This window comes from Melospiza georgiana, chromosome 5 (assembly GCF_028018845.1).
Source record: "Melospiza georgiana isolate bMelGeo1 chromosome 5, bMelGeo1.pri, whole genome shotgun sequence".
NCBI lineage: Eukaryota > Metazoa > Chordata > Aves > Passeriformes > Passerellidae > Melospiza > Melospiza georgiana.
In genome coordinates, this window is record NC_080434.1 from 32,414,060 (window position 1) to 32,439,626 (window position 25,567).

At 45.8% G+C, this 25,567-nt stretch overlaps 1 protein-coding gene across 1 annotated transcript; it reads left to right on the forward strand.

Annotated features, from left to right (window-relative positions):
- The first annotated feature begins 979 nt into the window (after positions 1 to 979).
- G3BP2 (G3BP stress granule assembly factor 2) lies at positions 980 to 23,953 on the forward strand. Its single transcript, XM_058024751.1, has 12 exons — positions 980 to 1,083; positions 7,850 to 7,968; positions 9,985 to 10,066; positions 10,716 to 10,889; positions 11,844 to 11,934; positions 12,862 to 12,964; positions 14,502 to 14,682; positions 15,649 to 15,747; positions 19,471 to 19,573; positions 19,833 to 19,961; positions 20,146 to 20,264; positions 21,025 to 23,953. Exons 2-12 carry the CDS (start codon positions 7,874 to 7,876, stop codon positions 21,295 to 21,297), a joined length of 1,449 nt encoding a protein of 482 aa, XP_057880734.1. The 5' UTR covers positions 980 to 1,083; positions 7,850 to 7,873; the 3' UTR covers positions 21,298 to 23,953.
- Positions 23,954 to 25,567: the final 1,614 nt, after the last annotated feature.

Genomic DNA, 25,567 nt, shown 5'->3' on the forward strand with positions numbered 1-25,567 from the left:
CAGTCACCACAGAGCCCCAGCTTCACTGAGCACAGTCACGCATGCCCGAGCTGTGCATCCCCGACTGCTTGCCTGCCCAGCAGCCCGCCAGTGCTACAAAGCCCAGCTGGAGCTCACTCACAACAGCCTTTGTAAAGGCCCAGATGCTCCTACACCTCATTGCCCACCAGCTGCAAAACAAGGCAGAGAAAAGAAAAAAAGTCTTCCTCCTAAACTGAAGGTGTTGAGATATTCAGAGGTTAGGAATGGTTCCTCCTCCCCTTCCCCACAGTGAGGATTCCAGGCCCATTCTGGGCAGACACACAGCCGAACTCACCTGATATGTTCAAGTTGCCATAGCAAGATTCTGGTCCTTGGCAAGAAAACAGGAAACAACCAACACCAGGTTCCTCCACAAGCCAGAATTTATTTCAGTATTTGCATCCTCACATACACAACCCCAAGAAACAAAGTGAGCTGCTTCCAAAAGCGATGTCTGACACACTCAAACTGTCCTCTTGGAGATGCAATACACTCCAAGGGACAAATTCTGCTACCCAGTAAAGGAGTTATCTGGTATTCAACCTGCAACCACGGATAGTTCTTTATTCCAGCACAACTCGGAAGCGTTTCTATTTCCATGAGAAGCTGTAAAGTTCTAACTGAAGGACGCTCGAGAACAGGCACGGCAGGAGCAAAGAGCGGAGCCGGCCCTGCTCGCGCACTTTGGGATCGCGCCTCTATCCCGGCCATGGTAAATACGCGCGAGCCCCTGACGTCACCGCGCCAGCCCGCCGCTGATTGGCGGAGAGCGCCGGGGCACGCCCCGCCCTTCCCGTGGCTACCCCGCCCGCCTCCCGGATCTGCGCAGGCGCGCGCGCGCACGCAGGCACGCACGGGAGCCGCGGTCGCCCGTCCTCCCCTGCCCGCCCGCCCGGCTGTGACACCGCCGCCGCCGCCGCCGCGCCCCGCTCGCCCTGTGCTGCCCGCGCCGCGGGACGCGCCGCCCGAGGGACACGCTCGCCGCGCCCGGCTCCGCGCTGCTCCCGGCGGCGTGGGCGAAAACGCGCTCCGGCCCCGCGCCCCGAGACTTTTGTCCCTTAGGTGAGCGGCGTGGGGGGCGGGGGGCAGGGTAGGCCCCGGCGCGGGCTGTGTTTTTGTGCGGGGCGGGGGCGGCCGTTCAGCGGCCCTGAGGGAGCGGCGCGTGAGGGGCTGAGGGCAGCGGCGGGAGCGTCGCGCGCCGGGCTGAGGGCAGCGGCGGGAACGGCGCTGGGGCGCTGAGGCGGGCAGCGCCCTGGGGCCCGGCTTTGCCCTTCGCTGCCCGCCCCGGCCGCGGGCTCCCGGCTCGGCTCGGAGCGGGGGGGAGGCGGCTTTTGTTCGCCGTCACCTTGGCGGCTCTTCCGCCTCGCCCCGGGCGGCGCGGGGAGGCCGGGGAAAAGCGCCCCCAAGCCCCGCGTTACGCGATGCTGGCTGTGATATTGGGCCCTGCGGGCGCCGCTTCCTGTCTCATTTCATGGATCGATCCCTGTGCAGGGGCCTCCAGAGGTACGCGGGATTTGGCATAGGCAGGGTGCTGCTGCGCCGGCCTCGGTCGTGCTGCTGAAGCTCCCTTAGCTCCCCACCCTCGGTTCAGCGGGCCCCTCAGTTGTACAAGTTAGCACAGCCGTGGCAACCTGGTTGTGAGGACTGCCCCAGCTCTGCGGACCTCACCTTTCTGCGCTTCCCCTTTCCTCAGTCGTAACCCGGGCTGCTCTGTTTGCACATGGAGTGATATTGCAGAAGTTGTTGTGAGCTCCTTTTATTCTGCAGAGCTGGATACCTTGAGTAGATCTTTTCTGAGCTGCTCTCGTTTGTCACCTGAGTTGAGCTCATTGGGTTCTCAGGCTTCTGCCGCCCACCTCGGAGGTCACCGCAGTTGCAGTGTGGGTGCCCAGCAGCATCTCCACAACAAATCTTTTAAATCTCTTGGGTAGCTGGGTGAGCCTGGATCTTGATCTTGGTTCCAGCTACCACTGCATAAGAGGACTATCACAGGAGGGAAGGAGAGCATATGACATTATTGTTAGTTTCAACCAGACAGTCTCAGTCAGTTGTTTGGATGTTGTTTTTGTGGCCTTCCGTGCTGGTTTGGCTGCTCCGAAGCCTTTCTCTGTGGTCTTCAGCTGAGTGCGCAAATGATCTGCATTCCTTCCTGCAGAAAGAAGTGTAAAGATGCCCAAGGTACTTGGGAAGAGTTGAGAAGTAGTGGAAGTTATATCGCTCTATACCCAAGTTCTGAATGTAACATGGCTCTGTTACTGTGGCACTGCAAGCCAGCATAGGATTTGTCAGCTTGGATTGGGAGCTGAGAAGTGGTTGCTGACAAACTGGTGTTGCTTTACTTCTGGCCTTGACTTCTCGTGCGGGAGGCATTTCTGCATCCATTGGGGGTGTGGGTACAGGGCCATGCCTCCCCTAGAAAGCTTGTCATTCTGAAGGATTCCTCCTTCTTGTGAACCCTGGTTGCCTGGATGTCAGAAACATCATCTTGGTTTGCCTTTGGAAGTGTTCTTAGAATCGTCTGCTTGGCAGATGTGGGGTTGCTGTGTGAGATTATGATCTGTATGATCTGATTTTTTCATAAATCTTTTCTCTGAAAACTGGCTTTAACTGAAGAGAAAACCAAATGTCCATCAACCATGTAACTGCTGATGTCAATATGAGTGTTTCTGAATGTAAAGGAATATGGAACCGAGGATTCAAATTCAGCATCTATTCCCATGCTTAAGGTTATTTCACAGCACTGAAAATACAGTGAGGAACCACCGTACCTTAAAGCACAATGTTGCATTTGAATCTTCTGCTGTGGTAGTTGTAGCGCTGCATGCCGCTGCTTTTGAGAGCGTTTAACAAATAAAGAATGTGTTGCAACTCAAGTAGCATGAGAAGATGGGTATGTCAGACTAATAGATGTATCTGATGAGACACTGGGAGAAAGGCACTGAACCTGGTCTTGGGTGATGACACAGAAGTGGAAAGGCTCCCCCAGAGCAGATCACTGTTGTTATTGCTCTTTGGGTGGGGCTTGGCCCTTTTGGGCCAATTTTGCACAGCTAAATTGCCCAGAGGATGGTGCCCTGTGACAGCTGTGTGCCTAAGATACAGGGTGCTGTTAAACTCCTCCCAAAAGCCCAAGCACAAACCAAAACTAAAGCAGCCTCTGAAGAGAGCTTGCTTGGAGAGAGCTGCGTGCTGTGCCTTCAGCTCAGCCAGTTCAGGACGCAGCACAGAGGTGAAGGAGATCATGAAGCAAAGGGACTCTGGTAGGTGACACAGGGCTCCTGGTCCTTGCTGCAGATGGAGGATGCTCTGGGTGCTGACTTGCAGAGCATGGCACAGGGGTGGTACTGGCAGTACTGGGGTGTGCTCTGGGACTTCTCATTGCCCTTGCAGGATATTTCCCTTGCAGTTTGTGCTGCTTTGCCTGTCCATGGGCACCTGCCAGGGCAGTGTGTGGGATGCCCTGCCTTGGGCCTGCTGGGCCATGGGTTTGGAATTTCAGCTTTGTTCCAGGCGTGGCACCCATGGCTTCTCAGAGGTGCGCTTATGGATTGCAGGAGCAAGCGCGCCCTGCATGGCATTAGATTTTGCTTGTCTGCTTGTAAGAAATGCAGATTGAAACTGCTGATCTGGGTTCAGGACAAACGTGTCCAGGATTGTGAAAGCTGCTGTCCCCTTCCCTTCTGTTGTCCTTCAGCTCCAGAGGTGTGCCAGGTGGCACCGAGTCCCTTGTGGCTTTGCTTAGTGTGCCCGCTGTGTGGGGAACATCTTCCTGATTCGCAAGAACATTTTTCTCAAATTTATTTTCATTTTAAGTGGTGTATTCAAACCTGATTAACGACTTGGACAAGAGTTGCAAGCTTATAGATGTACAAACAAGCCATGCTGTTGCTGATTTCTGTAAAATGATAGCTTGGTGTCTGTGTGCCTGTAGTTATGAACAAATTGATCTATGGATGACTAGTTCAGAAGATGAAGTTTGCTTGCCAATAAAACAAAATTTTATTTGCTATAGTTTTGTTTTTTTTTAAACAACTGGTGAAGCCCAAAGCTCTCTGGCAAAGCTTAGAAGTTTCTCTTGATGGAGGTTATGTTCAAGTTGAGGTGATGCTTTCTTCAGCTACTGTTAAAATTCAGTTCAGCTTTGTTCTGGTTTGTTTTCTTTTGCCCAAGTGCAAACTAATGGATGACGATTTGAGTTTGGTTTCTCCTTGTTTTTTTTCATTCAGTTAAACAAGAGACAAACACAGCTTAATAAAGTTTTGTGTATAAAGCTGATTACAGGTTGAATGATTTTGCATGCTCTTGCTGGAGTGTGGACTTGAGAAATGATTGTAGTTGATTCTCACGTGCTCCAACACAATTGTCTCCGTGTGGGCTGTACCTCATCCCGTCAGCCCTCAGCAGTTTCACCTTGTTGCAAAGGCTGATTCCTTGCTTTATTTGTCATGGCCATTGGAAGGTGTTAGGTGAATTTCAGTACTATGCAGTTGCTCTTTGGAGGAAATTATCTTTTCTGCTTCTGTTTGTTTGCTTATTTTTGCCTGCACATAGCAAATAATTCCTTTCTGTGCCAGTTCTCTCATTGTTTTTGTTCTCCTGAAAGAAATCCTGCCTGTAGGCTGAAGTTATTGTTATAAACTTGAGTCACACCAGTTGAAGTGGCAAGGAGTGCTTCACTGGCGTGCGTGTGTGTGTGTTCTTTAGTTTTGGAATCAAGTTCCTCACCTCTGAGCCTTGGGAAGAAAGAGATTCCATGTTGCATTGTGCCTTTCAGCTCGTGAGTGTACTGCAAAATATTTTGTGTGGCTCCTGATTCTCCTTGGTTGAGGAAAGCACTGGAAATCCAGTGTGCCTTCCTGGTAACAGAGGAACCAGAAGTAGTGCCTGAGGTGGAAATGAAACCTTGTCCATGAGTTATTACGTCAGCTGGATGTAGGTAGGAGTGCCTGTGGCTGAGCAGCAGCTGCCTGGCTGTTCCTGGTACCCTGTCCAGTTGGCTTTTGGGTTTTGGCCATTGTGCAGGGATTATTTTAACAGGACAGTTGTACCATAAGGGAGCCAGCAGATGAGTGTATTTGATTTCTGGTGGGTGCCACCTCAGTGCTGGGATCTCAGACTAAGAACAGTATTTTTTTTCTGGCTAGTATGTACCTGAGTGCCTTGAGCCATAAGTTCTCATCTCTCAATGGCTGCTCAGGCTGATATAAGAGTGTGGCTCATGACGTTCAGCTGAGAAGAGCACTCAGAGTCTTCTTTCTTAGTTTGTTGTTCACTGACTCTTGAGTGTGTGCTGGTGGAAACTGGAAGTGGAGCTTTTATAGTGTTGCTATCAATGGGACTTCCCTTGGTACCTGGCAATCCATGGACGTACTGTTCCTTGTAAATCTGGCCTGTTTGAATTGCTGATGCTCATGCCCTGACTTTGGGCTTAAATTTCACTGGTGTGTTTACCTCCAAACCCTTTGGGCCTGCTAAGGCTTGGGTCCTTGACTTCAGGGAGGTGCTGTACTAACTGGGACATGTGGAGATTTTAATCTTTGGAAAGCCTGGTTTCATGGCACCCATATTGCTAGCAAGGAGTACCTCTGATTTTATTTCACTGCCTTTTAATGACCTGGGAGACCCAAAGAGTTCATTAAGGCTCTGCTATCCCTATTGAGATCTTTCAGGAAATAATGAGAGGAAATAACACTGAGACCAGTGAAGGATTGTACTGAGACATCCTCTAAAATTGAGTGATGGTGTCACGTGTGTCAAGCACCGTGGTGCTGTCACGTGAAATGTGGAAGAGGTGCTGGGCGAGGAAATACGACAGCTTCCAATGAAGCCAAGATGCAGTGGGATACAGATCTCCTGTAGTGGAATGGCTTGTCACAGATTATTATGTTTTGTACATAATACAAGACATTTTCAGTCTTCATTGAGGAATGCCAGAAATTTGTTAACAAGTATGCTTTGCTTCTTGCTATATTCATAAGAACGTGTGGTGGCCATCATCTGCTTTTCAACAGGTTCTTCAGAATATCCTGATGAGGCTCCATCTTTGTGTATTCTCCCAGGTGCTCAGGGTGTAGATCCTGTCACCAGTTTTGTTTTCATCATCTGCCTGTGAGACAAGGAACAAAAAAAAGGATACTCTCACCTGTAGAATGTGGGAGATGTCCTTGTTTTTTAAGGCTGGTTTCTAAGTAGAATTCCTAGAATTCATATTTTGCTTTCTTTCCTTTCCTCCTGTTTTGAAAAAAAACCAAACTCTAGTGTTTTGGTTAGTTCATTTCAGGGTGGTTTTTTATCTTTTCAAAGCACCTGTTCTGTAAGGGATTTGTATCCATGCACGTTGACATTTGGTTCTGTGTCTCATTAGCATAATTACTTCCTCTGGGGCTTCCTGTGAGGCAAAACTAATGCTGTGTTCCAAAGTCTTGGTGACTTATATCTAAGGGTTTGTTTAAAACCCCTGTATTATGGTAGGATTTTGGATAACCCTGTCATCTGGAGGTTCAAGACTTGTGTTTCAGGCCTTGCCTTGTGCATTACCTGCATGTTTTTGAGACTTGTTTCAGGTGTGATTCCTGACTAACTGTATTTGGGGCCGTTTCTTGGTATTGTCTTGTGGCTTGGATTACTGGCTTGAGGTAATTTGGGTTGTCCATGAAGTGTAAACTATTGGAGCCAAGTATGTGGGCTTTTTTCTCCAGAGTTCAGTTATGATGCAGGATCTGACTTGTTCATGGCATTGTTCCTGTGTGTCTTCTGCCTTTATTAGAGGCCCTTCCTAAGCTGAGGTTCTTCTCCCAGTTTCACTTCATGTGCTTTATGTGCTGTCTGCCTGTAATTGCAAACAGTCTTTTGTTTGGCCCTTGGTTCCGATTGATGGGTCAAGGTTATTTTGGTTAAAAGGCAAAAATCTTACTCTAGGATTACCTCCCAAGTTGGAAACTTGGATTTTTGACTTGGTCTTCTTTGCCTGTTTCCTTGCATACACAGTAATTTTTGGAGAGAGAAAGTAGATTAAGCATCTGTGTGAGAACTGGAGGGAATTTCGTGATCACAGACAGTGATAGTCTTAAGTGAGCTGGCAAAAGCAACATGTTGGGTACTGGCAAGCCATTAAAAAGTGTTTTAGAGTACTGAGGATTATTTTATGACATGGATGATCTGCAGGACAGTATGGATGAGTAGGAGCATAGCAGGTGGAAGCACGTGGCTCCCTGGAAGTCCTTTCCAACTTAGGAGATGCTATGACAAAAGTGAAATGCAGTTGGATTGGACAGCCACTACCTGAGGCTTTGGTCATCTCTGGGGCACTGAAGTTTCCTTCCCTGTCCTCATGGAGTGTGGGCCAGCCCACATGGTTACTTCATATTGGTACTCTGGCTTCATCTCACAGATGTGACAGTAACCTTCTGAAGCAGAGCTACCAGCTGCCTTAAGTAAGTGTGTTCCTGTTTGCTTTGCAGGGCTGTTGAACTGGGCTTTGAAAACATTCATCAGCCAAAGGGATAAGTAAATGGTGCAGGAGATTTTAACAGGTTTTTTTTTGTTCATTTCAGGGTGGTTTTTTATGTTTTTCAAAGCACCTGTTCTGTAAGGGACTTTTTACCCATTGTTCCCTTTTCATCAAGGTAATATATGAATAGACTGAAATTTTATTGTTTTTCCAAAAGAGGTGGGAGAAGCTGTCCTGAATTAGTTGAGTATTTTTTAGTGAATTAAGGCCCTGTATGCATAATTGTTTCAATCCTAATATCACAATGTTCATCCTTTTATGGGGAAGTTGTGATTCATGGGGGTGCCTTCCAAGTAACATGAATGTTTTCACTTCCAGCGTTTGACACTGAGTACCAAAGAAATGGTGATGGAGAAGCCAAGTCCCCTGCTCGTAGGGCGGGAGTTTGTGAGACAGTACTACACCCTGCTAAACAAAGCTCCTGACTTCTTGCACAGGTAACACTTGCACTCACCAAGTGATAATGTTTGGCAACAAAAGCGTGTCCTGATTGATGTGAATCACACAATTGTTTCTGAGGATGGGAGAAAAGGAACCTGGCTAACTTCTGGGCTGTTGGAAAACTCTTTCATCTTACTGCTAACTCCCTAGGCTCTAGAACCAAGTCAGATCATGTGGATGTGGGGCATGTTATCAGGTTATTTCTTTTGTGGAAAAATGTGCTGCTTCTGAGGGGATAAAATGGTAATGTGGACAGATGGCAGAAATGCCTGCGGAGGATGGATAGATACTCTTGAGCATCTGCCCTGGTGCTGCAGGTGTTACTCTCTGCTCAGGGACATTCTCTGTCCACTTGAGAGGTGGCACAAGTGTCACTCACAACAGCAGCTGTGGAATTTCTCTTAACTACCTCTGCAGAGAAGAGTCCAAGAGGTTTTGATTTGGTTTGGTTTAATCTTACTCAGTTCTGGAGCTGCTTGTGTGAAATATTTTCTAGCCCCTTGCAGTCCCTGCCACCGCTGCCCCTTTCTTCTGTTCAGGCTCAGATATGGATATTTGCCTTTGTGTTTTTTGGCTGCACCTTTCTTCTGAGTTATATTCTCCAGGGAGGGCGTCCTATGCTTCCACTTTATCTTGCTGTTAGTGTCAACAGCAGCTTGCTCTCTGCCACAGAAAGATTTGGGTTTCCCTGGTGTCCTGGTGCTTGATGTGATCTTTGCAGCAGTGAGGGACTTAGGGCAACAAGTGCTATTGTTTCATCCTACTAAAAGCTTGAGAAGAGCACAGAGGATCCTGTTGCTGGTCATTATCTAAAGCTTGCACAGGCCTCAGGAGCAGCAGAGATCAGTTGGCCTTCTGAAGGGCTGTTACTCAATGTGGTGAAAGCCTGTTGCATTTCAGTTGAATTTGTAGGGCTTTTCTGGCCCCTTGACCATAAGTCTTTAATTCCATTTAATTGGGGGCTCTGCCACCCAGAGACTTTGAGCAGTTCCTTAAAAACAAGTTGAAACTCTTGGTCCCCTGTGAAGGCCCTTGGTAAGAGCTGCTGACTTTCAGAGAGATTGCTTTGGCATTTAGAGGGAAATGTTTTAGAGGAAAGATGTTTTCCTATCTGCTTGTGCTCTGCTTCAGCTAAGTTTCTGTATTTCCTTGCTGTTAGGAAGTGCTGGACCATGCTCAAAGTCATGATTTTGTGGTTGGTACCAAAGAAAACAATCTAATATTTCCCAGATTCTTTCCTGGACATAGTCAAGGGAGTAAAAGTCTCGGGCTTTTATTTCCACAATAGTAGGACTAAAAAGAGTTTCTAAGTTCAGTAGAACAAACCATTGTTGCCACTCTTGTGTGACACTGAGTTCATCAAGGTACTTCATGACAGCTTTATTTCCTATAAGCCATACAAGGGTGGATAATAAAGGTGCATATTAGCATCGGTACCTCACGGCTACCACCCCCAAGGCAAAGCATGCTCCTAAATAAAAACACAGGGTGATAGAATGTTTCTTTCTATTAATATAAATGTACTGAAAATATAAAACATTTGTCACCTGCTTTATAAGCTGACAGTAATAATCCAAATCAAATCAGACAATTGTAGGCTCAAAATGTGGAAATGGAATGAAAGTGCCAAAGGATCTCTGAAATATCTGAAAAATACTGGGAGTGAGTGTACAGAGTTAAATGTCAAAACCACTCTCTCAGTGCTGGCCAAGGCTGTGCAGAGAAGAGTGTTCGGAGGAGTGGCAGGAGGGTGGTACCTCGCTGGGCAAGGCAGGGGCTTCTGAGGGTGAGGAACCTTCCAGCCAAAGAGGCCGCCTTCCTTAAAGGAAGCAAGCCAAAGGTTGAGGTTGATGTAGGAGTTTGCAGCTACACCTGTTAAGTTTGTTTGTTCTGGAGTCTCTTGAATCTGTGAAATTTGTGAAGTACTGAGCTCTACAACTTTTGGCTAAAATTCTTTTTGGATTTGGTTCTATCTTTTCACTTCTGTGATTTTTACATCTCTTTGCTTGCAGGTTTTATGGCAGGAATTCTTCTTATGTTCATGGAGGACTGGATGCCAGTGGGAAACCACAAGAAGCAGTGTATGGTCAAGCTGTGAGTATTAAAATTTGTCCTGTAATCCTTGTTAATGTTCAGAATAAACAAGGTTTTTTCTTCACCAGTGACTTTGACTTTCTTGCCTGGTGAGTAATGGATTGTGATACTGTTTCCTGTTTAGAGACAGATAGGAATTCGTTAGCTTGAGGGGCTTTGTTTGCTTATTTCTGCCTTCAGTGGCAGTTGTGTTTGATTCTTCAGCTTTGCATCTGGGCTGCAGAATATACCTTTAGGATGGGAAACAACATTGAGAGGTCCTGATAGATTTGGGCTACAAATGTATCTTGTTTCAGTTAGCAGTAGTTCCTCAGGAAAGGACTGATCTTTGTGAGTTTTCATTCATTCTTGTGTGAGCAGAGTTTTGTTGAAGTGGAACATAACTATGTGAAGAAATGAATGGTTTGACTACTCTGAGAAACAGTTGATTCCTAGTGAAAAAGTTCAGATTTGAAGTTGAGAGAGCTCAGGAAGACTGTTCTCAGTGAAAGAGAACACTCTTTCACTTGTTCTCACTTGTTGATTCCTGTATGTATGTTTGGAGCCTCAGAGGAGTGCTCTTTTGGGGTTAGTTGAGACTCAGCGAGGTAGAAGGTGTAAAGCTCTGTACAGAATTCAGTGCAGCTGAACTGTGTCTGTCTGTTTGCAGGAGATCCACAAGAAGGTGATGTCCCTGCAGTTCAGTGAGTGCCACACCAAGATCCGTCACGTGGATGCCCACGCCACTCTGAGCGATGGCGTGGTCGTGCAGGTCATGGGAGAGCTGTCCAACAACGGGCAGCCCATGAGGAAGTTCATGCAGACTTTTGTGCTTGCTCCAGAAGTAAGGATATGTGAGATTGTGTCACACTTCAGATAATGGTGGAAAAATCTGACCTCACCTGTAGCTACCATTTGTCATACTGGGACAGAAAATAGGATAGGCTTTAAAAAATAAATAGGATCTGGATCTAAAAAAAAAATAGGATCTGGCTTTCAAACTTGGTCTGGAGAGTACCATTAAATGTGTCACAGTGTGTGAGTGCAGAGAAACTAGTGTATTGGACCCATCCTGAGCTGTTTTATTTCCTTGGACTTGAAATGTTACAGCAGTAATACAAAGAAAATTGAAGCTTGGATTTGGGAGCTGCCATTGGCACTAATAATTTCTTTGAAAAACAAGATTCAGCTCTGTAGATCAAATCTCTGCTGTAGTGGTGTAGTTTCATGTGTAATGGCAAAGGGGAGTATGGGATGCACAAGTTACTGCTCACATTTAGCTCTTGGTGAGAGCAAAGCTGTGCACAGGTAGAAGGTGTAGAAGGTGTCTTGTGTTCTTTCTGCTTCTTTCCCCCTGCTGCATCACGAACTAATGTGTGGTTGGAGAGTAATGTTTTAGGTTCATGTTGAATTTCTTCGTTGTTTCCCTGCACAGTGCTGTAAGCATATGGCCACCCTGTGGAAGTTCAGGGTTTTCATTGCGAAGTTTTTGTAGTAGAGACAATTGAAATTCCTCAATGAAATTCAGGGGCTGTACACTTAGTTAAAATCTATGATTGCTGTGACTTAGCAGAATTAGCAGATTTTATTCTGCTTCAGACTTCCTTTTTCAGTTGGGCAGAAGCTATTGTTCAATTGTGTGCCTAGAGAAAAAGAAAACAGCTCAGAAAATAACTTCAATGACATAGTCCTATTGCATAATGTCAGTGTGTACCCCAAAACTTAGGTCTGTGGTCCGTCCTTGGGTTGTCTGCTGATACTCCATGTATGCTAACCACTGCATGTTCCTCTTTTACAGGGATCTGTTCCAAACAAGTTCTATGTCCATAATGATATCTTCAGATACGAAGATGAAGTATTTGGGGATTCAGAAGGAGAACTTGATGAAGGTGAGAAGGACTCGTGTGTAGGGTTTGTGTCATTCTTGTTCCTCTCTCTGTGTGCAGAGCTGCCAGAAGTGTTTGTGGAGATGTTGGAATGCAAACTGTGTTGCCTGCTGTGGAGCACAGAGGTGGTGTTACTGAAGTTCTATGGTCCAAAATGTTCTGGAAAATGAAGTCCTGTAGTAGTGCTGTGTTCCCTGAAGGGCTGAAATGGCTCATAGAGGGTGAGGCTTGACAGAGAATGGAAGCAGTGAGCAGCAGGACTTCTGCTGCCATAGCTGCAGCAGGCACACTTGTGTTCTGTGGTCAGTCAAATTTGTGTGCAATTTGAAGAAAAGTCTTTACTGGTTTTCAGGTATGACACATAGTTCATTTTCATGTCATCCTCCCACTCAGTAATTCATTGCTACTTTTGGGCTGAAATGGACCCGAGTTGGGCTTTTTCCCCTCTGTTCAATGAGACACAGCAAATTACAGTGTAGCCAGAACATGTGTACAGGTATTCACTGGGTGGTTTCTTGAGTTTGTTTATCTCATTTCTGTGGAACAAAGCATTTTAGGCAATCATCCTTGTATTTGAGCTTCATCTTCTTAGTCTCAGGCACTGAGATTTATGAGGTAATAGTGCAATTTTTCTCTTTCACTGCCACCATATGAAAAGCACCTGCTGCTTTAAAAGAGCCCCAAACCTCTTCCCTGAACTTCCTAGCAGTAATATGCCTCTGGCTTCCTCTTTTTGTGTAAATCATAAACAGCCCAGCCTCTTGACTGAGAGGAAGCCTCTTCCATTCTTTTTTTGCAGCTCACTTTACCATGTTTTTTTGGTGAAGCTTTATTTTGATTGCTGCTAACTTAATATGCTTTTATTTTACTGCGGCTTGTGTATGCATGTGGAGATCCATAAGAGATGACAGGTTGATTTTTTTGTGTCAGAATCTGAGGAAGAGGTGGAAGAAGAGCAGGAGGAAAGACAACCATCACCTGAACCTGTGCAAGAGAATGCAAGCAGTACTTATTATGAAAACCATCCTGTAACGTAAGAAGTCCTTTTTATTATATGAAGTTGCTTTCTTAATAAAAACCACAGACAGAATTGCTTTGGCTTTAGGTTCTGTATGTGATTTAACTGGTTGTTTAGGAAAATTCACTTAGCTTGATAGGGATCTGTGTTAACATTACATCATTTTGAGACATTCCTTCTTTATTGAAGAGAAGAAATGGAGTATTCTTTAATGTTTGTTAGCTATTTTCACTTCTGGTCTCAAAAGTGAGATGAAAAGGGAGCCACCCCCATGTATGTACAAACTTAATGGAATCTTTGTAATCCAGACTTGGAACAGAAGGTTTGGTATGATGTGACTTAGGTCACAGGTACGTTAACAAAAGGATGGTTGATGAAACACAGACTAGTTTGAGTTGGAAGGGACCTTTTAAAGGTCATCTAGTCCAACTCCTTGCACTGAGCAGGGATATTTTGATATGTTACTCAGATTTGGGGATCACTTGGAGCTAAGAGAAGGATGTACTTTTTGAAAGCCTGCTGTTCATCTTTCTTGGAAAAATAGGTCTTCGTCCTGAGTGTGTGCAAATCTAAGCCAGATCAAAGAAAAAAATATATTTATGGTTTTGTAAGAAAAATACAACCAAATAACCGCCCACAAATACAAAGAAACAAACAACACCAAACCCTGTGCTTTTTATGAAACATAGGTGTGGTGTAAGGACAGCCAGATCTGACTTTCTGGTTCCCCTATTAAAAAAACATATATGGCATCACTAGACAATACCTGCTGAGTGCATCAGTGGTAATACTAAACACAAGTCATTTAATGCTTCTCATGAGAAATATGATGGAAAAGTGGTGGGATTCTGGCAGGGGTTTGCTCAGGATAATGCAGTAAGTTTTGGGTGCCTGAGAGCACAAAGTCAGGTCTTGTTTTGGGGTTACTGTGTCATTTGGAAAAGGGCTGTAAAGGCATTGATCATCATAGAGTCACTTGGGCAGTGGTGGCCTGCAGCTGGAGCTGCATAGACAGAGGTGACTGGAGATAAGGTAGCATTCTGGGTGGCTGGAGAGAGATGTTCAGATCCCCTACCTTTCAACCACGCAGAGCACAGAAGTTGTTGCATATGATTTTCTGTAAATGGGACTCACAGCTGCTTTGGTAAGGAAGCTGTGTAGCATTTTGGTAAAGGAACAGTAGGTTTCATTCCAGAATTGGCTTTGGTTATGTGTGTAGCTTAATCGTCCGTTGGTCCTCACTGTGTTCGTGTTCTTTTAGAAGCAGTGGTGCTTGAGTTGAGCACCTCTTCTCCAGGGTTAAAAGGCTGTGTGATTCTCTGCAGAGAACTGTAGAAATGTCTTTGCTTCAGTGGAAGTAAAATTTGGTTTTGTACCCAGCAGGGGAGTACAGCTTCACTTCCCACTGTATTGTATACGTACAGACCCCGTTGTAGCAAATGGAGACACAGCGATCTTTTTCATAGCAGGGCTGTTGCCATAGCACAGCTTACAAAATGTGACAAAATGCAAAACAATTGATAAGCTCATCAAATGCATTTGGCTGTTGTAGCAATGGGATAGAGGAGGCACTGGAAGAATCTTCTCATGAACCTGAGCCAGAATTGGAATCTGAAACAAAAGCTGAGGAGCTGAAAGCTGAAGTGGAAGAAAAGACCCTTGAGGAACTAGAAGAGAAATCTCCATCTCCACCTCCTGTAGAACCTGTTTCGCTACCACAAGAACCACCAAAGGTTAGTTACAGGTCACATCTGTGCTACTAAGTGCAGATGAAAACTGGATGGGCCTTTAAACTTCGCCTTTTTGGGTGCCTAAACTGGTACCTCTCTTTAGTGTCATGCTGTATGAACAACTGGGCTTGACCTTTGAACTTGTAAAAATGTGAAGTTTCACTAAAATAGAAATGTTATTTTTAAGTGCTGCTCATCACCTATGGTAGATGTTAAGCTCTTCTTGTAAAGTGTGTGTGTGGGTATATGCATGTGTAGACATTTTTAATTGTGCAATTAACATGTTAAGAAAAGACTTGTGGCTACCACTGCCAAAAATCTCATACAATGGGAACCGCTGCTCTTTCCTTGAAAAAATACATGGAACACACTGATGCTTGTGGAATTGCTGCAGCCTAGGTTCAAAACCAATGTGGGGGCACTGAGTGTCTCCTGGAGGCAGGATGCCTAATCTTAGAAACCAGAGTGCACACGGTGCATCCTTTGGTCTCTGGTGTGGTTAACCCTGCGGGCTTGCAGAGTGCTGGGAGCAGCCAGGGAGAGCTGGAGACAGGTCATTTTCCAGCTCCAGCATGTCTGCCATATTTTTTTCCAGTCCTTTTTCTCTTCTCCATTTTTGATTGTAACTTCAGGCATCCGCTCCCTTTCTTCATGCAAAAGACACTGAACACTACGGGGTTTTCAGCCCTAGGTTTGGTTACGTGATGGAAAGCAGTTGTCTGGGAATGCTGAGGGCACTGGGCTCACTCAAGTAGCGATAGTGGGCACGGTACACACTTGTTCCATGCCATTGGAATCCACAGACAGCTGGGACTGCAGACCCCTTCTGTACCTCCATTGTATGCTTGCACAACCATTATTTAATAGTCAGATATGAACCAAAATTGTGTCTTTAGCAGCCAAGTTTCCCTGTAGGAATGTCAGTGGTTTGCCGTGATTAGTAGCCTAGGTTTGTTGCATTTCCTGCAGGCTTTCTCTTGGGCTTCAGTGACCAGTAAAAACCTGCCTCCTAGTGGTACTGTTTCTTCCTCTGGAATTCCACCCCATGTTAAAGCACCAGTCTCACAGGTAACCCATCTGTGAACACCTTGGATTGTCTCATTACTTCTGCAAACTGCTTCAGTTTTTTAAATTAACAGATCAACTTGTTTGACTTAAATTGCACAAATTAATTGTGTGTTAAATGTTAATGCACTCACCTCCTTGTCACAAGTAAAGCCATGAACGTGTAACTGGTGGAACTTTGGGTGATGGTAATGTTAAAATCTGGCCTTGTGGAAACAGGAAATCACTCTTAACTTAATGTAACTTAATGGCTTGGTTTAAAGGGGAAACACCATTTCCCAACAAAATGTTACTTTTCTGAAGTGTGTTTGAAAAGGGCATTGGTGGAAGTGGCCCAGCAGTAAAAAGAGAGTGCATCATTTCTGAGGTGCAAGATTGCCTTGTAAGGCTAACATCCACAGGACTATGCTGGATTTCATTATCCATGGATAATCAGCTTATCACAGAACCCTGTACCAACTTATGACTGTGTGAGGAATGGAAGGATTCTCATTTCCTTGCCTGGACAATGCTATCTTCCCATTCCTAGGCTGACTGGGTGAGGAAGGCGAGTTTGACCCGGTGGCAACTCATGTCCTGCTCATGCCAAGGTGGTGTGAGACCTTCTGAGACTCTCAATTCAGCTTCCTCCATCTGTATGAAAGTGCTCAAACCAGAAAATATGTCCTTGACCCCGTGCATTGACAGGGTGTGCCGGAGTGCTGTATCTTGAGTTGCTCCTGTCCAGCCTTTGTGTGAGGCTGCAATCTTCAGTAGAATAGCTGTGTTGCTACAGCTGTTCCTCTGGTTTCTTCTCAATTTTGTGGTAACAGAGATCTCTGTCTAGGACTAGCCTTCACGCTTTAAATGCATGTTAAAAAGGAAACAGGGAAGAAAAAGAGAAAAATGTAAGAAAATTAACCAAAAAAACCCAACACCCTATGTGGTGTTGCTTCTGGTCTGCTGGGACTATCAAGGACATCAAATAAAGGCTATGGAATGATTTGGGAAGTCTGCTGTCTTCATCAGCTTTGAATACCTAGGTGGTATTTAACCTGTAAAAACTGGGTTTTTTAGTGCAAGATAGATTTTCCTTACAAAAAGCCAAAATTGGTTTTAATTTATTTGCCACAGAAAAGGTGGATGGTTGTAATGTGGCTGCAAAAATAATTTCAAGTGATCTGTCCAAGAGAGCAGGAGATAGTTTATATATGTCCCCTTAAACTCCTCTGTGTTGCCTCTGTTGCTTGTTGGGCTTTGTGCCTTTTGATTTCTGTATCTTTGACTTTGTGTTTTAAGTAATGGTGTGTGGAAGTTTCTGAACAATACTGACAGGGCAGGAATTTCAGCTCTTCTGTAGCTGGAATTAGTCAGTTCTGAGCTCCTTTTCTTGAAAATATTTTAGACACAGTGTGTAGAAGTGGGGTAGAAAAGGCACCTGAACAAGGAGCTTCAAATCAGTAGCAGCTTTTTCCTATTTTCAGGGATCCATTAGTGCCAGACACTGTGCATGTAAACAAGGACAGAAGATGCCCTGGTGGGTGGGTGAGTGGCTCCTTTGAGATGCTGTTGTAGCTGGTGTCAGTGGTGTTACAGAGAAATAACTGCTCTGCTCACTCTTTTCTCTGCATCACTCCAGTTTCCCCCCCTCCCCACTATTAAGTTAAAAATACAGCCCCTGTGGTGTTAACTCCTCAAAGGACTGCACATGGGCTGTTCTGGATACAAACTGGTTCAGGGCTGTTTCCTTACAGCTGTGGAGTGAAACAGGTCAGCATTTCTTGCTCTTTTTCTAATTGTAGATTATTAGAAATCAGCCTGCCTACATTGATAAACTAGGACTTTTCCTTATAGCATTTTCAGTTACTTTTACTTCCCATTTTTATTACTGCATTGTTTGACATAGAGCTGCAGAGGGGCAGGGGTAGGCAGGGCCTGATTCTTGTCTTTTGGGGAGAGTCCCTTCCCCTCCCCATGTGAGCTCCTGAAGAGAAGAGACAGAGCCACCTTTCTTTAATGGCTGTCAAAGCTCTGCTAGGCTGAGGTTGGTGGCATTCTTGGCTCCTGTGGTAATTGGGGTTTCTTGAACTCCTTACTCAGTGTCCTTCTATCCACTCTGCTTGCTGGGACATGCTGGAAGATGTAAGTTGCAACGAGCTGCTGCTTGGGCTGCAAATGGCAGCCCTGATTTTGTGGTGCTGCCAGTTGTGGCAGTGTTTTGGGGAGCAGAGTTCTGTGCAAGGGCTTTCCTCTTGAGGCACTGAGGCAGCCTTTTTCTGTGGAAAAGGATGGGACTCCTTAGAAAACAACCAGAGAGATCAGCTGTTTGTGTGCTGGCTGAGAAGATCAGTGGCACACAAAGCAGGCAGGTTCAAGGTTGCTGTTATACTTGGGATTTAACAGCAGGACATCAGTGACTTAGCAGGAGTTTAAGCCCGATAGCCATGAGTATCCAAGAAATGGGGCTCTGAAGGTATCAAGTTTTGCTCTTGAGGTGTAATTTATGATGCTCTCAGGATATGTAAGTGAAAGATGGCGGAGGAGCTCCAGTGACTCTCAAAATAGAAGGGAGCAAGATTTAACAGGAAGACTGATTTTCCAAGCTTATTCTTAAAAAGTGATCCTAGAAGTGTTGTAAGGACAGACTAATGCCTACCTGCATGGAGCACAAGTGACAGGAGGGCTAAGACATTTGTTGGGTGTGTAACACTTGCATGTTGCACATGAAATCCAGGTTTTTTTCCCCTGGGAAGTGCTCTGTCTGGAGCTGCCAGCTGTCCTGAGTCCTTAAAGGAAAATAAGGGAGATGTTTAATATAAACTACTTCTCCCCAGCAGTCTGGGCCTATAGCTGTTCACCTTGTGTTTAATCTTACTTGCAGGCTACTTGTGTATTTTTGTGCTCCTGAGGATAATTTTGTTTTTTGAGATAAGAACCCAGCAAACCAGCAGCTGCTTAACTGTTGTACAAAAATGGAATTTAAAAAATGTTGGGAATTGCTTCAGTGACCAGTAGTCTGCATAGAAACATTTTTGTTGTTCTGTCTATTTCTCATAAAGTAAATTTTTAGCTTGCAAAAAATGGGAATGGGTGTTCTAATACCTGAATATGAAGGGTGTACTTTGAGCATCATGGTCCTGACATCAGGAAAGGTGAATCAGATAGTGAAGAGGTAGTCTGTAGAAACTAATTTCAGGAAATACTTCCAGGGGCTTTTGTTCTCCTCCTTCTTTTTGGTAGTTTTCATACAGCTGTTCTGCAGTGGAGGGAAATAATTCTTTGGGGACTTGGACAGAACTTTGATATGTCTGTCTCTTTGTGTTCATCTTGGACTACTTCCTAATCCATGAAGTTTGAGCTTGGCTTGAGGAAGCTTAATGCCCTCTACAATTTAAGTCAGGCTGAGGGATTTGTGAATAATGGAACATTGGGGTCTCAATGCCCTGTCAAAGATGGAAAATTCCCCTTAGCCATGTTTTGGGGTGATGCTCTGATTGAGAGGTGTTTGCTTTGCACCTTTTAACAGTGATAAATGAACACTGCAGTCCTGGATTGGTACAGAGGAATTTAGACAGGTGAAAAAAACACTCCCAAATACATTGACACCGATGTCTATCTTCCAGAGTTTGTTTTGTGCATGCCACTTACCCATGTCTTGTGTTGTGGGGGTTTTTGTGAGTTTGGGATTTTTGTTGGTTTTTTTTTTTACCAGCTCAGTGTTAAATAATGCACATTCTCCTCTTTTAGCCAAGAGTGGAAACTAAACCTGAAGCTCAGTCTCAGCCTCCTCGCGTTCGTGAGCAGCGTCCCAGGGAAAGACCGGGCTTTCCACCACGAGGACCTCGGCCAGGTAACGTGGATAAGCTTGTGTGACTGCTTGGGAAGAGTGAAGGAGAGGCATCTGCTGAGGCCTTGTGTGTACCTGTGTCTGCCTGGCTGATCGTGAACTGCCTGTGCCTGCTGCCTGCAGCCAGAAATGAGGGACCATGATTTGGAGTCCAGGCTGGCTGGAGGGAATATGCTTGTTGCTGCCCCTAGATGTGTTCATTCAGGTTTACGCACATCTTTTAACCTCAGTGGTTTTACCTTCTTCTTTGTGTTGATGGTAGGAAGGGGAGACATGGAGCAGAACGAGTCGGATAATCGTCGGATAATTCGCTATCCAGACAGCCACCAGCTCTTTGTTGGGAACCTGCCACATGATATTGATGAGAGTGAACTGAAAGAGTTCTTCATGAGTAAGTAGTGATTCCAGCTGCAGGGACTATGATGGAAAGCTGGGTTAAAAAGTCAGGTAACACTGATTTGGACTACATGGGTAAGCTGTGACATAGAGCCACACTACAGATGTCTGGAACGAGCAGAGGGTAGAGCTGGCACTGTGGGTTTTCGTAAAGTGTCTCTTCCCTTGTGTTTCTCCAGGCTTTGGAAATGTGGTAGAACTTCGCATAAATACTAAAGGAGTGGGAGGAAAACTGCCTAATTTTGGTTTCGTGGTGTTTGATGATTCTGAGCCGGTCCAGCGAATTTTAGTTGCAAAAGTAAGTATTGGCGTTGGGTACTGCGTATCCCCTTCCAGGGATGGACCAAAAGGCCTAAACCTAAACAAGCATTCTGGGCCATCCTAGTTTGCATTACCATTGGCTCTGGCATTCAAAAACAGCTCAAAGAAAAACAGTTTTGGCATAGCCATTCTGTCAGGAGTGCTGTGTAGCTTTAAAAACTTTGCCAGTGTTCCTCAAACTGCACCATGTGGAATTTGGTGTTTTTACCTCTACACAAGTGCTCCATACAGAGCTCAGAACTTACTTTTAGAGAACCTTTAGCTGAAATTGGAACAGGTAACCTTTCAAAGAGCATCACATGGATCTCTGAATTCTGCACCTTGGGGTTGAGAGGAGGGAACAGGGTTACTTGCAGTTTTGCTTTGAGGAGCTGGAGGGGAGAAAGCAGTGGTTTTCATTTCCATGGTGTGGGAGTGAGACCCAGTAGAGCAATTCTTCAGGAACTTGGACCCTGAAGTGGAAAGACTAAAGCTGGCAGTGAAGAGGCTAAAGACAACGCTGCTTCTGCTTGAGACCAACACTTTAATTCTTTGGCTGCCCGAGTGAATGTAAGAATGGCATTCCACAGGGCTAAGGCTGCATGCTGCAGGGAACCCCGAACGGGTCATGTTTGAGTTGGGCATGCACGTGCAGGAGGGCTGGTGCCCACAGCCAGTGCAGAGCGTTCGTGTGCCTTGCATGGAAGGGGCTTAGTGCCATGGTGACTAACGTGTGCCTGACCGCTTTTCCCCACAAGCCCATAATGTTCCGCGGGGAGGTGCGCCTGAACGTGGAAGAGAAAAAAACCAGAGCCGCTCGCGAGCGGGAGACGCGCGGCGGCGGCGACGAGCGCAGGGATCTCCGCCGCAATGAGAGAGGCCCGGGGGGGCCCCGCGGGATAGTGGGCGGCGGCATGATGCGGGACCGGGACGGAAGAGGACCTCCTCCACGGGGTGGCATGGCACAGAAACTTGGCTCTGGACGAGGAACCGGGCAGATGGAAGGCCGTTTCACTGGACAGCGTCGCTGAAGTCTCCACTGTGGGCAGACAGTCTTGGCAGTGGTACATTACCCATCGTGTTTGCATTCTTGTTAATTTTTTTTTTAGCTTTGGAATGTGACACAGCCCTTCTGATCATTTCTTTGATGTGAAAACATCCTTTGGTTTCCAGTTTAAATTGAGGTGGACATTTTTTCCCCAGTTTCACAACAGGAATCACACTCTTAATTTATAAATGTATACGTGGAGAATTGAAGACTAAAAAATAAAGAAAAAAGAAAAAGAAACAAAAGAAAAGAAAAGACCGGTTAACTATCTGCAACAGAATTTGAACTAAAGGACATGCCCAGTAGAATTCAGGTCCTTTCAGTCAAAAACCCTCTGCTGCACATTTTGTGTAAGTGTTACCGTTTCTGCCTACTACTGTTGGAAACACAAATAGTGCAATTTGTGCAATTGGAGAAGCTTGCCTTTTTTTTTTTCCTTCTTAGAACACTCGGCTCCAAACAAACTCGTGTTTACGCACTCATCAAAATGCACTAATGGGTCCTCTGAACTCATTTATACTGACAGCTGCAGGAGGCATCGGAGGGAAAACCTTCATCCTCTTACTCAGAATAGCTTGGGGAACGATGCGGGCATCTGCTCTGCTTGCTGTGACCAACCTCTGTACACACACAAACCTTAATAAGACTACACCTTTGTTCCAGAAGGAGTCCAGTTAGCTGTAACCAGAACCCAAGAGTTTCCAAGTCGTAGCCCTGAGTATGCAACAAGTTTGATAGCTCACATCAGATTTTTCTATCTGCCCCTCTTCAGTGCAGGGATGGCTGCTCAACACACTCCTCCTTCCCCTTCCCCCTTCGAGAAGCGTTGTACAGTGAAACTTGTCTTGACTGTATTTGAGTTCTCTGGTAATGTAATAAGCATGATGGTGCCTTCTATGAATACATCATTCCAGTCTTGCTGGTGATTTTGTACAGTATAGTGTATGAAGTACTGTGCTGCAAAGCCAAGCGGCTGCAAAGCATTTAAATAATTGGAAAATTGTATTTAAAAAATTGCAGTATCTTTCAATGAGTAAACGTTGCTAAAATGATCATCCACCTTGCTCTTCAATTAACAAGTTTGCCTGGTTTTTTTGCAGTGGGGGGGAAGGGAGGATGAAGGCATCCAATTTGTCTTTCAGGTTGTCTCTTTTCTTTAATCAGTGTCAGAGTTAAAGCAAGTGGAGTTCTAATCTCTCTTGGACCTGAATTTCAGAAGTCAGTTGAGAATGGTGGACGCTTCTGGCCAGCTCATAATGGGTAGACCTAAGCATCCTTTGTGAGGGTGAGCTTATCAAACGGGGATACTGCAATTTTCAGAGAACTAAACAGCAGCTCTTACGTTCTTGCATTTTCCAGTTGCACTTTTTTAAAAACTTGTACTCATTTTGCACGTAACTCTCAGCTGATGTTGACGCTGACGTGGCTCTGGCCCTATGGATAGAAAGGAGGCTCTTGTGCAGTGTGACCGGTGGGTTCTCTGTGGAGAGGTGTGGGTGGCTGATGTCCCACGTTGCCACAAGCCGCCGCTGCAGCAGGCAGTGCAGGCAGGCCCAGTGTGGGCCCTGTGCTGAGCCATGGCTCCGGGCTCAGAGCAATCGCGTGTCTGTGCGTGCGGCCGGGCAAAGGTGGGACCACCAACAGCTGCTGCTGAACGTGGAAGGCTTCAAGCTAAAGAAGAGAGGCAATTTCAGCAAAAGCAGGGAGGACATCCTGGCAGTCTGGCTCTGGATTATGCAATCATTTGCTGGTTTGGAGTAATGTGGAGGATTTTGCTCATCTTTTCTGATATGCTAGGCAAGGGGAAGTGGCATCTGTGTCTGTTCTCTCCCAGACTTGAGGTCTTCTGTGTTCCATGGTAAGTCTTGCACTATTTTCATACACTTTCCTTTCTGGGACACATTTCTAGCAATTGGCATTTTCATATTTCAGTTTTTTTGTTGAAGGTCTTGCCATTTCAGCTGTTACCTGGAAATCTGTAGTACTTGAACTGCTTGCCACACAGCTCCACTCCTTAGGTTTGAAGCCCTCGGACAAATTGCTGTCATCAGTTAGCAGTTTGCCACCAGTGTGGTTTGTGTAGCCTGGAGGTTCTTTTTTCCTTTTGTAATGCTGTGGTGTTCTGCTGCCACCTAATTCATTTGTATGGCAAATGGCACTGGAAATAATTGACAACAGAAACGGAGTAGTAAAAAGAGCTCCTGAGCCATTCTGCTTTTTGGCTTGCTTCTTGTTTGAGTGACACGAACCCTTGGAACATCATCCAGAGAAGTTTACATGGTGATAGCTCACCTGCTGTACTGTGGACTCTTATGTGTTCTTGACCCTCTCAATAGTAAATGTACCTCTTAGAGCAAAGGAAGGGATTCACTGACCATAAATGTTAGTCGCTGATTTGTGAATGGTGGGAGTATTTTGTCATTACGGTTCTACTTCAACAAACTTGGCTGACCATCTTGACTTTAGTAGGTATTCAAGACAGTGGATTACCATCTTTATTGCTGTAACTTGTCGAGCATTATATGCTAGTAGATTCTAGTTTCATTGTTGCAGGTGGAAAGTATTTTTACTTTTAAGTTTCCATTCTGAATGTGTTTTGACTAAACATGCCAATAAACTACTGATGTCTGCAGCATTTATCCATGTCCCTAATTCTCTTGCATGCAGGTGGCTGTAGAGCCCTGGCACCCCTCACTCACAGAAAAGATTGTAAGAGCATCGTTGCTGACCTGGCCGGGGACAGTGGCAAGCTGCAGCAGCCCAGCACCGTGTGCTTTCAAGTGTTTGACTTTGGTGGTTTCTTTCACCTTGGGGGGTGTGTGTGTGTGGCCCAGGGAGGCTGTGAACTCCTCTGGGACTCCTCCCAGACGTGTCCCAGCCAGGATTCCTCCACACCCTGCCAGGCTGCAGCATCTGGCTGCAGGATACAGCTTAAATGGTTACTGCAGTGGTGCTGGGAGCAATGTGAGCTGAGCTGTCTTTAAAAAAAGAGACTAGAGTTGCTTACTCTCCACTGTAGTGTCATTGAGTTTTGATGGTGCAGAAGTGATTGCCCCCAATTTCCTGGTTTTTTACTTCTTGTGTTTGTTGGCAGTTACCCAAAAAGCTTGGTAAAAGGGTTATTCTTGCACTGCTCATAGATAAGGTGTGGCTGAATCATGGAATCTCTAAAGTTCCTGGTAGTTGCTGTTGGCTGTGTCTTGTTGAGGGCATGTCTTGCCTGTAATATTTCCTAATGAAAGGCAGTTAGGAAGTGACTGAAAAGTAATACAGTCTTGTGAGCTGGAATGCTGGAATGAAAAACCTGGATCCTGTAGAAGTCCCAGAGTCGCCAAAAACTCAGAGGAGCACTCTCCACAGCTACAAGATGTGCTGATCTCCAGAGAAACATGATCCCCTGTGCCAGCAATGAGGGCCTGCAGCTTTCAGACCTTGGTGCCTTGAGTTGTGAGATAAATTGTGCTAGTTCATGTTATCTGGGGCTGAGGGCAAGGGCAGGAGATAATGGTGTCTCAAACTCCACAGGGTCAGCCAGGACCTGCTTTCGTGCCACGAAGTCTTGTGTATTTCAGATTGTTCAAGAGCACCTTCCATCAGCATCGGAGCTGGCGTGACGGCCTTAGTGCAGGTAAGAGAGGAAATGCCAGGCCAGCTGAGGGATGTCACACAGCAGTGACCTACTGGGTGCTGCACAGGCCTCTGTCACTGTCACACAGCAGTGACCTGCTGGGTGCTGCACAGGCCTCACCCATTCCCTGGCAGTGCCCACGCTCCGGTACCTTTACAAAGCCCAGTGCTTGCACAGCAGCCTTTGCAGTACAGTGACTGCTGGGCTTTTACATGTCATGGAGAACTCCAGCTTGGAATGGTGATTTTTTGGACATGGTAAAGGAAGATAACAGGCTGCCTGATAATCCTTGGGAAAGCTGTTGATGTCTACTTAAAGCTTGGCTTCTTGCAAGGAGAAGAAAAGCAGATTAGGACGTCATTTTCCCTTTGGCTTGTGCTTTGCCTGCTGTTCCCCGGGCCTGAGGTGAAAGGAGACATATTGGTGACAGTGGTGCAGTGCTTGCTGTTCCCTGGGAAGGGTGGGAACTGTGGGAAGTGCATTGTGTGTGTGTAGGAATTAAAGCTGAGAGCAGCTCTTGCAGACACAATGTTCCTCTTGGCTGCCTTGTTGCAGTAGGGGCTTCATTGCATGCCTGTCCCTTACTCTGGAGTCCCTGAGTGCCCTGAGAGGTGACGCTGAGTCG